This window comes from Lottia gigantea (assembly GCF_000327385.1).
Source record: "Lottia gigantea unplaced genomic scaffold LOTGIsca_5, whole genome shotgun sequence".
Classification (NCBI taxonomy): domain Eukaryota; kingdom Metazoa; phylum Mollusca; class Gastropoda; family Lottiidae; genus Lottia; species Lottia gigantea.
The window spans coordinates 156533-170644 of NW_008709715.1; the positions used below are offsets into that span (position 1 = coordinate 156533).

The window sequence follows — 14112 nt, forward strand, 5'->3', positions numbered from 1 at the left end:
CATATTGTTTGGGGCATTTCTTGCATGAAATTAAATATATTACATTCGAATGTTCACATGTTAGATGTTCCTGGATCGGGTACCTTTTATTCGTAGAGTTGCTTACAAAATAATGAGTTTCTGATATAAAGGGACATGTTTTGCATCTACTGGACAAACATGGAGCACTTCTTAAACCTGGAGGTACTTCGGCATAAAGTCTGTTTTTAGCTGCTATCTGTGCTAAGGTGGAATTTTTTATGTTTCGTAAAAATCGTTTAGAGTACCCACGCTCTTTCAGTTTTGAGAAAACAATCGTACAGGCTTGGTTGAAATCAGAAGATCTTGTACAAATTCGATGAAATCGTAAAACTTGTGACTTAATTATACCAGAAAAGGTATGTTTTGGGTGAAAGGAGCTCTTGTGCAAGAGTTGATGAGTATCAGTTTCTTTGAAATACACTTTAATATCCAGTTTATTTGTTTCTGCTATGGAATCTCCCTTAAAGACTGTGGTATCGAGAAAGTCTATGCTTTTGTCACTCACGTTTGCGGTTAGTTTGATAGAAGGATGGTGGTTGTTGAGAATTTCAAAGAATTCCCAAAACTGTTCGATAGAATAAGTCCAAACCATAAAAATGTCATCCAAAATAAAATCAGATATGTAATTAAAATACAACTGACTGATACATCTAGCTCTAAGAAGACAGGGCTGTCTGATACAATTAGATATTATTAAAATACAACTTGCTGATACTTCTAGCTATAAGAGGACAGGATTGTCTGATACAGTTGGATGATATATTTTTAAAATACAACTTACTAATATTGACAGATACAGTTGTCGGATACAATCAGATTTGATTGGAATACAACTAACTAATACTTCTAGCTATAAGAAATCATGGTTGTCTAATACAATTGGATATATTATTAAAATACAACTTACTTATACATCTAGCTAAAGGAGGTCATGGTTGTCTAATACAATTACAACATATTATTAAAATACAACTTACTAATACATCTAGCTATAAGTGGACAGGGCTGTCGCATGCAATTAGATTCCACGGTACGACATGTTAATCCTTTGGCACATTTTGCCATCTGAAAATATTGTAATGATATTCCTTATACTATTAATTTGTTGCAATAAAGTAAATTAATTATTTCTAAGTTTAAATCAAAAAGATGAACATCTGATTTTGTAAATTCGATGAAAAAAAAAACAATTTTAATCAGCAATAGAATCGTTTGGTCGAAGAAAGGGCGCAGCGTTCTAAGATTTGATTATATGAAATTTTGAAAATTTATCGTTTGCGAGTATGTTTTCCTACCATTTGTGTTATTTCTTCATTTTGTTTCTATTTTTTTCTTAGAAAACATTAGAAAAGGTACTTACCGAACAAGGATACACTTCAGCAGCAGCACCATACAATATCAGCAACTGTAATGTTAGTAAGTTACATTAATCGTTAGAATCCAACAGCGTCATATTAATGATGTATCGATACATTACTGAAAAATACATAGCTGCAAAGGATAATTATAACATAAAAACTTACAAAAATAAAGATTAGACACATCGTCAGTAGAAAAATTGTTCGATGAATATTTATTTTAGACGTAAGTGAAGTCTCTCACAATAATACACAGTAACATGTCTAAATGTTTAATAATTGGTAATCGATAGTTTAAATCTACCAAACACCAGGTATATTTCCCTGTCTCTATCATCCCTGTCAAAACTCATTAAGAGAAGAAAACACCGTACAACCTAGCTCCATTGTCACGAACATTATGTTAAAGGAAACAAATGGACAGAGCTTACGTGATCAACACTGACTTTTCTCTTCTTTGATAAAGTTTGACTTCATATACCCTTCTCGAGAACATTCACTTGGTAAAAATAACTAGTTAAATATGACATAAGCTTACACCGATATAACATCACTTCTAGATTCCACAAGTATCAAATGTTTCAAAGCTTTGTTTATTGTTTTAGATAATAGGAAAATAAAATTGCGTTTTTATGGTTGAGTCATCAAAAATGAATATTCAAAATCTTTTTTCTTAGGCAAAATCGACGATCAAATAATATTATTTCCAATAACAATACTAGTTTTTAACTGTAACATAAGGTCAATGTTAGTTCTTTGATGAAGGTTTTCAGCTGGCTTGGTTGTCTGGTGTTTAATATTCAACGCAATTTATGAAATGAGAAATTATATTTGTCTGCATTTCTTTGAAATGATGCTACCTTCATCAGATAAATTAAAAGTGAGTCCCACTATTCAAGTCTATTTCTCCTTTATACCCTCCATGCGAGGCTTTCGCAATGACGCTAATACAGCGCTTCCGCATTTGTAATCAAAACCCCGACAGTTGCCCCATTAAGTCTATTGTAACCCCAATTCCCAGAGGCTGCTGCTGCCACTGTTTCTGTGTCTGTGTCTTTTAATTAGTTGTACAACAAACAATAAGATAGTAAGCCAGTAAGATGGAATAACTCATTACAAGAGAGCGTTTCACCCAATCTTTATGCAAGACTGAATTGATATTCAATATCATGAGGTAGTGTTTATTGGTGTGTGAATGATTTCAAGATCGACATCAGGTGTCAATTAGTCGAAAACATATGATGAATGAATAACGTTAAGATCCCTCCATTTTACTATGAAATAATATATAGCTATTATACTAAATGGAGAAGGGCTTGAATTTCCATCTTAGGCCATATATTAAAATGATCGACGAGACGGATTCTATTATCTAGTTGTAAACAGAAAATTTGTTCATTAGACACGTAAAGGGTGTGGGTGTTTAGCAAAAGACTGAATCTTTCGTCGAACTAGGCGGTGGCAATCTGTTATAATGACTTGCATAGTCCCTGTTACACCTGAAATGAACCAATACATATGAAACATGGTGATACAATCCGTTATAAATCATAATTTGACACACCTTGACATCCTTTTTGTGTCAAATTTTGCAATACTTTGCATCAAATCATAGTTTTCTGTTCTAAATGGTCAATATTTTGCTTAGTTATTATTAGTAAATTCTTTATCTTATATAGTTTGTAGGTCGAGTTAGTAACATTAGGGTAACAAACCGGTTTTCCTTGCAATCGATATAGGAGATATCTTGAGATGCAGACTGTGCACCCTAATGTTTTTACAGCGTAGTCCTCGATGCACACCACATTGCTCGTCTTTATTAACCAAATCAAAAGCAAAAATCTTGGGCGTATAATTTCACTTCATAAATTCGCTATAAAGGGCTGGTTTGGTTATGGTTTGTAAATAAAGCCTACCTTCTCGGTGCAGGATATTATAAAATTTGTGCATTTCATTTTTGCCCCATTAAACATATTTCAAATTTAGGTTATACAATATCAAATGATATTTTTTTACATTAACCTAGTTGATGGTTCACTTGTTTTACTGAACTGTGTTTTATCTATATTTTAAATTTTGAATCTATCGGAAAGTTTGATCAGACAAGATGAGAGTTTTTTCAGTAATTGTATGTTTATTATTTTTAAGTGTGTCTTACACAGGTAAGGAAATTTATTTATAATATACAGCTATCAAATAGCAGTGCAATATTTATTGCAGCGATTTATCTTAAAATATCTTATTTTAGAACAATAGAAAAGTTTGTGTATGGCGTCTCAATTAATACACAATTGTTACAAATTCTCAAATGCATGTAGCTAATTACGTTATTGGATTTAAAAGGACTGTGTGCCATTTTGGGAGGGTGGTGGGGGTTGCTGGTTGATTTTAGTCCTGGATATTATCATGTAAATAGTCTTCAGAAGTACTAATGTACGAAAATCGAATAATTCCTTTAAAAGTACTTTATGAATTTTACTCCCTATTTCTATATAGTATGTCCTTTCTATATATCACAGAATGTCTTAAAACCACGAGTCGTCATTTTATCGATAATTCTGGCCACGCATGGATTTAAAGGCACAAATATCGACGGTGAGCTGTGAACAGTATTATTGATTGGCTTTGCTAAAAAAAAATCCGGTTTCTGAGAATAAAATATGATTGGTCAAAAAAAGGTTCACCTGTAGCCCTTTAAACAATTCCTGACGCACATAATACATTTCCTGATATAGAATCCGTATATATTCATTATTGGATTAGACCGAAACAGTGAGGTTAATTCTGGAGAAAACACCTACTATATTAGTTATTTATGTATACCTATCAATATCATAAGCTATGATTATCTTAGACTGTTGCTCTGGCTGCAACATCGGTTTCTGGAATTTCTGGAATAGTGCTTAGGATAAATACTCTCTGACCAAAGTGACCTCAGAATTGAATTTATTCTCTCTACAAAAATGTTTCAAATAGAATTCTCATTAGAATGTCTTTTGGTCCATTAAAATTTAAAGTTTAGAGTCTTTACATTTGAAATCAACACAATCCTATTTTCTATTATCTAGTCCAGAAATTCCTGTGTGAATAATTCACCAAATAATAACTTTTTCATTGGTTTGCATTTGCATCAAGCCAAAGACAATGTAAGAAATCTTGACAATAAAGAATGGCAATAAATCATTAGGTTCTTTTTTTTGTAGAAGGATCTTGTCCAGGAAATCCAAACGGTATGTTTAATATTTTAATCTACCGGGTCTGCTCTAAACTTATAATTTGGTGCTCGTGACTGATGATGCGGATAAAATGAAATTTGTTAAGAATTTAACAGTTCTGATTCATCCTCATAATATCTTTGAACTATTCATCTCGCTGTTATGCAGAAAATTGTCCGGAGAGAACATTAACATTTTGGAATCCGATATTGATCAATGTTGAAACATGAACACGTTTTCTGTTTTATTCTGTAGCTCTAAAGATGTGTTATGAAGGCACAAGAAGTGGTACAGAAGTGTATTTAGAAACAACTCTACCAACTGATAGTACCGTCACTGATTGTTCGTGTACAGTAACTACATTTGGTAGTGGTACTAATCCAGCACAGGTAGATTTCATACCAAAACAATATTGGTCATCCTGCTATTATAAACAACTTATTATGTTCAAAGGTGCCACAGCAACGTATAGCTGTACTAATGGAGTAGCCAGACCGACATCGTTTTTCGATATGATAGATAATTCAACAGCCACGGTTTCTCTACAAGAAGAGTTTAAGTCTGGAGACACTGCTTTAGACACTTGTTTACAAATAAGAGCATTTAGTACGTTGACATTTTTTCATTTTTTTATTATTGATATGTGCCATTAACACGAGCACACATGGAAACAACTGTTTTGCTAGAAATTTACAATCGTCCATGTAATCAGTGTACTAGTTTTTGAGAATTTATTTTTTTTCTAAGAATAAAAATTAAAGGATATAGTTGAGAGGTTTGGCCAACACTCATATTCATTGAAATAGTCCTCAAGATGGAAGTAAAACGAATAAAATTACTGATTTTAGTTGCAGTCTCTCTTACAACAAAAATATAAACACTTCCATAATATTTATTTAATTCAGCAAACAACGTGAACCTGCAAGTTAAATGTTTTAAAGTATTATCAATGACCACAACACAACAAGAATTAACAACCACACAGCAAGTACCCACAACCACTCAACAAGAAATAACAACTATACAACAAGAATCAACAACTATACAACAAGAATCAACAACTATGCAACAAGAATCAACAACCAAACAGCAAGTACCAACAACCACTCAACAAGAAATAACAACTATACAACAAGAATCAACAACTATGCGACAAGACTCAACAACTATACAACAAGAATCAACAACTATGCGACAAGACTCAACAACTATACAACAAGAATCAACAACTATGCAACAAGAATCAACAACCACACAGCAAATACCAACATCCACACAACAAGAAATAACAACCACACAGCAAATACCAACATCCACACAACAAGAAATAACAACCACACAGCAAGTACCAACAACCACTCAACAAGAAATAACAACCACGCAGCAAGTACCAACAACCACTCAACAAGAAATAACAACCACGCAGCAAGTACCAACAACCACTCAACAAGAAATAACAACCAAACAACTAGAATCAACAACCACACAACAAGATTCAAATGATTCAAATATCAGAAAAACAACAGTTAGGCAAGAAACCGGAAATGATGGGAGTGTTTCAGAAGTTGATGGAAGAAATTTGCCTGGTGAAGTTACTAAACCAAGACAAGGTTGGTGTTAACAAGCTTGTTGGCTAACAAAACCTTCATATTTTGTTTAGTTAGATGCAATTGTGTTGATAACATAGTCCATGAAAACTTAATTTGCAGTCATTAATGCAAGCTTGTTGAATACAATTTTTTGAATTCCATTTTGACCCTATATTTCAGATATGGTTGTACCTATTGGTCTCGGTGTTGGAAGTTTTCTAATATTAGTTGCTGTTATTTTAGTTTTTGTTTGGTATGTAGATATATATATTACATTTCTTATTACCTGACGAATACACTATAGCGTACAATATGATTTGTAAAGGGATAAAGTTTGCTAAATGCCATGTAACCAGTCAATTTTGAAATAAAACAGACATTGGATTCTTCTACAAATAGTAACCATTTACTTATAGTTATAATATAGAAATGACAGGCGACAAAAAATCAATTTTAATGTCTGAATTTTCAGCAATATATACTTGTTCCTGTTAATGGAGAATTCATTATATATTTTATTGTGTTTAACACAAGTCTTGAAGCAGATTCATAAAAGGCGTGTGTTTATAATAACAATAATTACTGATGTGCAGCAAATCGTGCATCAAATTACTTGTTGTTTTTTTTACTCACGTAATGTATTTTATTATAACATACACCGCTTTGTGTAGCCTACATACACATACCATAGAACGCCTATTCAATTGAATACAGGGCGATATGTCGGAAATTTGTGGAGCAAGACTTTCTTATTTAAGCGATTCAAAATCTATAATTCTAAATTTAAAAATTCCGATTAACAATCCTCGACAAAACACGCCTCATATACATTATTATTAGACAATTTTTCAATTAACAAACAATCCGAACCGCAAGTCGAAACCCAATATCCAAAACAAGGTATTGCAACTAACGCTAATTAACTATTCATATGTTGTAAGTATAAGTATATCAATCCTAAATGAGGAAATACTTCATAACGAAAAGTGGTATCAGATGTTTACAAAGATAAAATTGATAGAAATTCACTGAACTCCACTTATTGTGTTTACTATTCTATTTTTTCAGCAACAAACGTTCCAGGCAGAGGAATAATAAGCCTGATGTGGAAAATGATATCTTGGTAACGAATGGTGATGAAACTCCCAAAGCTCTTTCTTCACCCCTAGATCGAAATGAAGAAATTTGGACAGAACCAAGTACTTCCCCTGACGAACAAGACGGACCGGCGTACGTAAATCATGAAATAACAACTGAAAATGGTGATGTTGGTATATTTGCTGTTGATGATGTATCCGAGAGTAATAATGCTGGCCCCGAGTATAATAATGCTGTCCCTGATAATGATAATCCTGTTCCTGATACGGATAATGTTGTGCCCGATAATGATTTGCCACCTCCACCACTAAATATTTTTTATTGAGGATAACTTAAACACAAAACTCTATTTACCATTATCAAAAACAATCTAGATTTACAATATTAGAACAAATATGATGTTTAAGTTGTGTACTTTTGAAAATCTAATACGGCAGTCTCGACTCAATCTAATAAAAAAGAGACTATTATTACCGCATGTAGAAGCATGAAGAAATATATATTTCACAAACTGTTCAAGATTATGTAACAACTCAAGAGGGTATTCCATGAAAATTTGTTTTTCGGTGTCGTCGTTTTATATCATTTTGCAGCTCAGCCACCCGAATCATTAATAAAATAAAACCTATTGAAAGATTTATATCTTACAAAAAAAAAAGATAATGTGTTCAGTAGATTATCTCCCTTTTTCTCTTTGTCGCAAAATTATACCTGCCGATTCACACACCTAACTTAGGCTACTGCATTATTATACCTAACATGCACCTATTTAATTAAAATATTGAGCTCTCTTTACCCTTATAGCAAGAATTCTATTGAATCTTATCCTTTAATCCACAACTAGGGATTAACGTTGTATCATAAGTCTGCAAGTTATTAAAATCATTGCTGGAATCATAATTTAAAAACTTGTCATTTATTTCTTATCATATCCTGAAATCAAATTTCAAACGATTTTTTAAATTCAGCTTGTATAGCCAGACGACATTTTTCTTTAACCTTAATTGCAACAGTCACGTTTCATGTATCACGGAAGGTTGTAAATGCAGCAGTTTGGCTGGATTGCACGTTAGCGAATACAGTCAATCAGAGTCATCGACAGAAAGTCTGCAAATAATAAGCCATAGTCTGTCAGTCGAGGGCTATGATTGACTGTAGCTGACGTACAATCCAATTAAATCGCTGTATTCCGTTCTACAAGAAAGGTGTCTATTACAGTCAAGGTATTACACGCAGTTCGTAATAGCTGACGTACAATCCAATCAAATCGCTGTATTCCGTTATACAAGAAAGGTGTCTATTACAGTCAAGGCATTACACGCAGTTCCTAATAGCTGTCATTTGAAAGATGGTTTAACAGGACTAACACATAAATAAGAGAAAGTGACGAACACTTGATGATCAGAAAAGATGATATCGATATCTTGAAAAGATGAAGTCCAAAGCCGTATTAACGACTTTATTGTGACTCGTTTTATCAGATTCATTTCTTGGCCAGCCGGTTTGGTCAAAAGACGAATGACTAACATCGCATAATTTGTGATCTAGATAACCGAGTGTATAAAGAGACAAGCGAATATTAGTTACGAATTTCTGTACACATCCTCCAATTTCATAAAATCATGTTGATAAACACTGCAGAGGTCACTGCAGATGTACTAAGCCTACATCGTTAAGGTGTTTTCATATTGAAGCTGAACATCTTATGGCATACTAAATAACAATAAAGTCTTGATATAAGCTCTGTGTAATGGATTATAAAACAAAACTATCGGGATGATTTCAAAAATGGCAGGTTGTTATAGCAGCCACTCGCCCACTGCACATCAACAGATATTGGATAAATAAGGACTAACTGTTTATAAGGAAGGTACAAGGTATAGGAAAATCCGGTGCAAAGTCGACATTACTTATGATATTCTAAAATAAACGACAGTGTATTATCAACCGTGCTTTAAAAGCAAGGGGCATCTACAAATTATGTCCATTACAAGTAATTCAGAAAAGACATTCTTGACAACCATATTCACATTTTCATGGCGGTAACCATGACAGCCCATTTTCTTTTCGTAGTTATGCTTATTGCAACATTTCCAATTTCGTGTGTTCGACAAGGCACACCTATAAGAGGTAATGATAAATATTGAATATGGTTCAATTGACTGAAATATTTGTGCACAACTCAAATTCTTAAATAGAGAATCATTTTTGTGTATCACCTTATATATATATATTATTAGTCACTTTTTTGTTAAGTACATATATACTTTATTCTTTTGAATTGCTATCTGTATATATCTTTATTTAGCTTTATTAATGTAAGCATATTGTTGAAAAACTGGTTGTATATACACGACATAAAATGTCACTCTACAACTAAGCAATCTATTATACTTGGTATACCGCTCTATTTAATTCTTTCAACAACTTATGTTTTACAAAGGGAAGATCTTGTGCGAGGTTTATGACTTGTCGTCTTTGACACTGCAATGCAGTTGATTGGATTGCTTTAATCTGGTATTTTCTATACTCAAGTAGAGATCAAAAATTAAGATTCATCGGATGCTAAAAAAATTCTTTGATAATTATGAGACTGTGTTAAGGACTAGCCCTGTTTTAAAACTCCACTTCATCAATGGTTGTTCTGAGGGTGTTACGTTTTACTTGAATTGCTTCACAAACAGTATAAACCATAACGCAACCAACTGTATCAAAATAAGAAGATAAACCACATTACCTTATTAAAACGAATCATCGAGTTTATTGGATTTGAATATCACTGACGAGGAAGGATATTGACATTGATATAGAAGGTTTTTATCAGAGAAATTATGGAAATGGAGGTGATATTTGGATTATGGTGTTTCGTTTATTCCTTTCTTGCAGGTTAGTATATATGTAACTTTTGGAGACTTTGGTTATTATATAAGTATTATTTTAGCTGATGGTATTTACCAACCTCTATTTCCCAAAGAAAAGTAGTTTTTTGACGTTATCTTCAAAAATTATGAATTTAGTGACTTCATTATTGCATAAGACTTCTATAATGCATAAGTTCTACTTCAGAAAGCTGAAAGAACCATTGCTATAAATAATATGGGCGAAGTATTTTGAGTAGGCAAACGAGTTGGTTTGTAATTTTTTGCATATACTATATCTTATTTATAGTCGGGCAAAGATATTAATTTGGGCTCATTGAGAGCTATTTAAAACATATCTACGAGCATTGTAAATATTATGTTGCAATAATTCAGAAAGTTGAATGTTGATAGACTCGAGTGAAATAATGCAAATAAAGTGTAACATTTAGAAAATTAAAAAATGAAAAATATTCAAACAATAGAAAGTGGTGAATCATCTAGGCCAGATATTTACGGGCATCAATTCATATTTGTTTAGTGGTCATTCTTAATAAGAGTATATCAGTAAGATTTGTCTAGTGTGATCAAATCCTTTAAATACTTAGTATTTTTTTAAGTACCTTATATAAACATGTTGAAAACTAAGAACAAGTTACTTCCCTTTTATCCAAATACTGACCTGATAAGGTAGTTACACTTTTTGCCGTAAGTGACCACAAAAACCACAAATACAAATTTTGCTCTATATTTTTTATCTATGTTTGATGTCGTCTGTGTTTACCAGTGGCACCCGACGTTTACATTGTATAAATTATAAAAATATTATTTTTCATTATTGCATATTTATAGTTGCCTGTGATGATTCGACACCAGATCCGAACAGAATTCAAGGAGAAGTCACCAAAGAAGATACTTCAGGTAACTTGATTTTCTATAATCTATATTCAGCTATGACATGAGCCCTCGACCTATTTAAATTAATTAATATCGATCTTTCGTTTTCTGTAATCTGTGGTCAGATTTTCTATTATCAGTAATGAATTAACCTATAATGTAATTATCATCCAAGAGTTCATGAACTGTCGTTATGTTGTCCAAAACTCGAAACAGGAACATTAGATTGTAGCGTTTGTTTCTAATCATTTTGTTTATATTTAGATTTAACAGTTGGTATTGCTCTAGGAGTTGGAACATTTCTACTGTTGGTAGCTTTCCTCATCGTCATCATTATGTAAGTATATTTAAACAATAAGTCTTTAAGTTCTTCTCGGTGCCATGGTTCCTTCTAGCATAACGTATCATTTGGATTTGGAATTCGAGTATTTTCAATCTTTCATAAGCATTTTTTGTCACTCAAGAGATCTCTGAAACAATAGCTTTGAATGTAATAAAAATTGAAAATTAGAACTATGTATCCATGTGATTTATATAATAAGTATAAAATACCATGAGACAGAAATATTTGAAAGTGGGAGTATGTACCGCTTTATTTGCACCCTTCCATTAATCCACAAGTCAAATCGTTTCCGACTTTGAAACATCCGGATTTGAGAACTGCTGAGATGGTGGTAATCGAAATAAACTGTATTTTTTTTCAGCAATAAAGTTAAGAATAGGAGACAACGAAACGAGGAAATCAAAGTTGAAAATGGACAGTCTACTGTGTATTCTAATGGCAATAATAATAAAGATAACAAAAACCAGATACCACTACACGACGTCAAAACCATCAGTGTTCAAGATGACGTACCAAATAATGAAAACCAGACAGTTGTTTCCGAGAAGGTTGAAGAAGTTAAATCTGCATCAGTAAAAACAGATACATCAAAATATGATGACAAAGCAGATGCACAAGACAAAGCTGAAGGAGCAGTAACGGAACTAGAAGACCTGAAACAAGACAACAACAAAGGAGAAACCAAGTACACTAGTGTACTTGCCGCAGGTGGTGCAGCTGTTGCAGGTGGTGCAGGTCTAATTGGTGGTTTAAGTCTACTCAGTGGTGATAATAGTGATGATCCGGCTCCAGATCTAAAAGAGCAGATAGAAGATAAAATAGATAATGAAGTTATTGAAAATGCTCCACAAACTATTGAAAAGGAAATAAACGATAACCAGTTTGTTAAAAGTGCCTTTATGGTCGGTGCAGGCTCTGATTCAGAAAAAGATAATTCAGAAAAAGAACCGTCTGATAAAGAATCTGAAAAAGACTTTGAAGACACAGATGAGCCAGACATCCCAGCACCACCACCATCTGTAGATTACCTGGAATCAGTAGAGCATGAGCTAGCAGAAGAGACACACGGTGAAGAATACCCAGAATATCCACCAGTAATTCCAACTGAAGATGATGTGAGGGAATTGGGAGAAGATCATGTGATACCAGAACATTCACCAATAGATGACGCAGACTTCCAACCATCTAACACTGTAGGTTCTGATACTGATAATGTGGACTATGATAGAGATTTTAGTGAGGAAGTACCCTCATTACCATCTGATCATCATGAAACCATTTCAGAAAAAGCAACAGCTTACATTGACCAAGTTGATACTGAGGAACAAGTGAAAGAAGCAACCACAAAGGTCACAACTACAGCTACCGATAGTTCTGAATCAGATTATTTAAGATCACTTCTACCACCACCACTGGATATGGATAATATTGTTATTATTAGTAAAGATTAGTGTTTTAAAGTAAATATGCCAGATGGGTTCAACTTATATTGACAGACACAATGTTCTCAATTTTGTTATTATTTCATATTGTATTGTTCCGAAATAATCGACTTCATAATCATATAATATATATGTAATAATATTGTAATCTCCTATGTTCTTGTACACAATCGCTTGGGGTCCGATATTCGCATAAAACATAATAACCGTTTAGGATCATCCATATTATAGGATGTGATTAATCCAATAATCGCATTATACATGATCGTTTGTAATTTACGATTGAAATTCTCGTAATATATCATCGATGATCATCATCTTATTGTTAGTGAATGATTCTATATATATAATAATCGTTTGGGATCATCTATATAATCGGTTGTAATTGATCCAAAAATCGCATCATACTTAATCGTTTGCTGATACACCATCGTTTGTGGTACAATATTTTCATTATATGGTTTTGGTGACTGAAAAAATATATAGTAATTATTGGGAACATAGTGGTAAACAATCCACAAATTGTATTATGCATAAACACGCCTGTGGCTCAGTATTTGCATAAGGGTGCAACATGTGTTATCATTTGTAATCTTCGTTTGCATTATACATAATTGATTGTGAAATTTTATTTGCTTTATCTGTAATCATTTGTAATTTAAATATATCTAATTGTTTGTGTTCTGACATTCACGTTTTGATCACTTTTAGTCTACCATTCGTATTATGCATAATAGTTTTTTGTTGTGAGATTTAAGCCATTGGTGTAATATCAATAGTCGAAACAGAGTACAATTATAAAATAAATTTTTATGATTAACATTCTTTGTTATATATATTATATTTGTGAATACACGCTAAATATTTAAACTGAAGTCAAATGGATTCATATTTCCGAATCAAAATACATCTTATCATCTAAGTCTCAGAAACGTGAATTTTGTTTAGCTATTCAGTAATAGTGTTCGCATCTCACCGTCGAAACCGTATAACCATATGTGTCCAGAATTATCCGCGTTTTAAAGTTAGAAAAAGACGACTCGTCTTTCCTTATTTACATGTATAAAGTGAAATTCCCAGTTTTAGATATTTCTAGTACTTCTGAAGACTATTTACATATATTGATGACCCATATCAACATCAAATTTGTCTACATCCAAACCACACGATCCATCACGATTGGGTGTCAAAGTTCAAGCTAAGATCAAAACGGTCAAAACAGCTGTGATAGTTTTCCGAGCACGAATGAAAATAACTCTTCAAAGTCGTTGCTCCGAAATATTTAGTTCAT

At 32.8% G+C, this 14112-nt stretch overlaps 2 protein-coding genes across 2 annotated transcripts; both read left to right on the plus strand.

Annotated features, from left to right (window-relative positions):
- Positions 1–4857: 4857 nt before the first annotated feature.
- Positions 4858–8115, plus strand: LOTGIDRAFT_228885 (hypothetical protein; the record flags this gene model as incomplete). The annotated part of the gene is made up of 4 exons (XM_009061717.1): positions 4858–5200; positions 5500–6204; positions 6364–6436; positions 7252–8115. 4 exons carry the CDS (start codon positions 4858–4860, stop codon positions 7604–7606), a joined length of 1476 nt encoding a protein of 491 aa, XP_009059965.1. The 3' UTR covers positions 7607–8115.
- A 1605-nt stretch (positions 8116–9720) lies between these two features.
- On the plus strand, positions 9721–13640 carry LOTGIDRAFT_228886 (hypothetical protein). The gene is made up of 4 exons (XM_009061718.1): positions 9721–10167; positions 10992–11060; positions 11301–11373; positions 11741–13640. The coding sequence occupies exons 1-4, from the start codon at positions 10113–10115 to the stop codon at positions 12828–12830; spliced, it is 1287 nt and encodes a 428-aa protein (XP_009059966.1). The 5' UTR covers positions 9721–10112; the 3' UTR covers positions 12831–13640.
- Positions 13641–14112: the final 472 nt, after the last annotated feature.

Excerpts from the sequence above, each read along its gene's own strand:
- LOTGIDRAFT_228886 (XM_009061718.1), top strand. The coding sequence starts at position 10,113 with ATGGAAATGGAGGTGATATTTGGATTATGGTGTTTCGTTTATTCCTTT. Across the intron at positions 10,168-10,991 it reads CGTTTATTCCTTTCTTGCAG|TTGCCTGTGATGATTCGACA; the intron begins GTTAGTATATAT and ends GCATATTTATAG. Across the intron at positions 11,061-11,300 it reads CACCAAAGAAGATACTTCAG|ATTTAACAGTTGGTATTGCT; the intron begins GTAACTTGATTT and ends GTTTATATTTAG.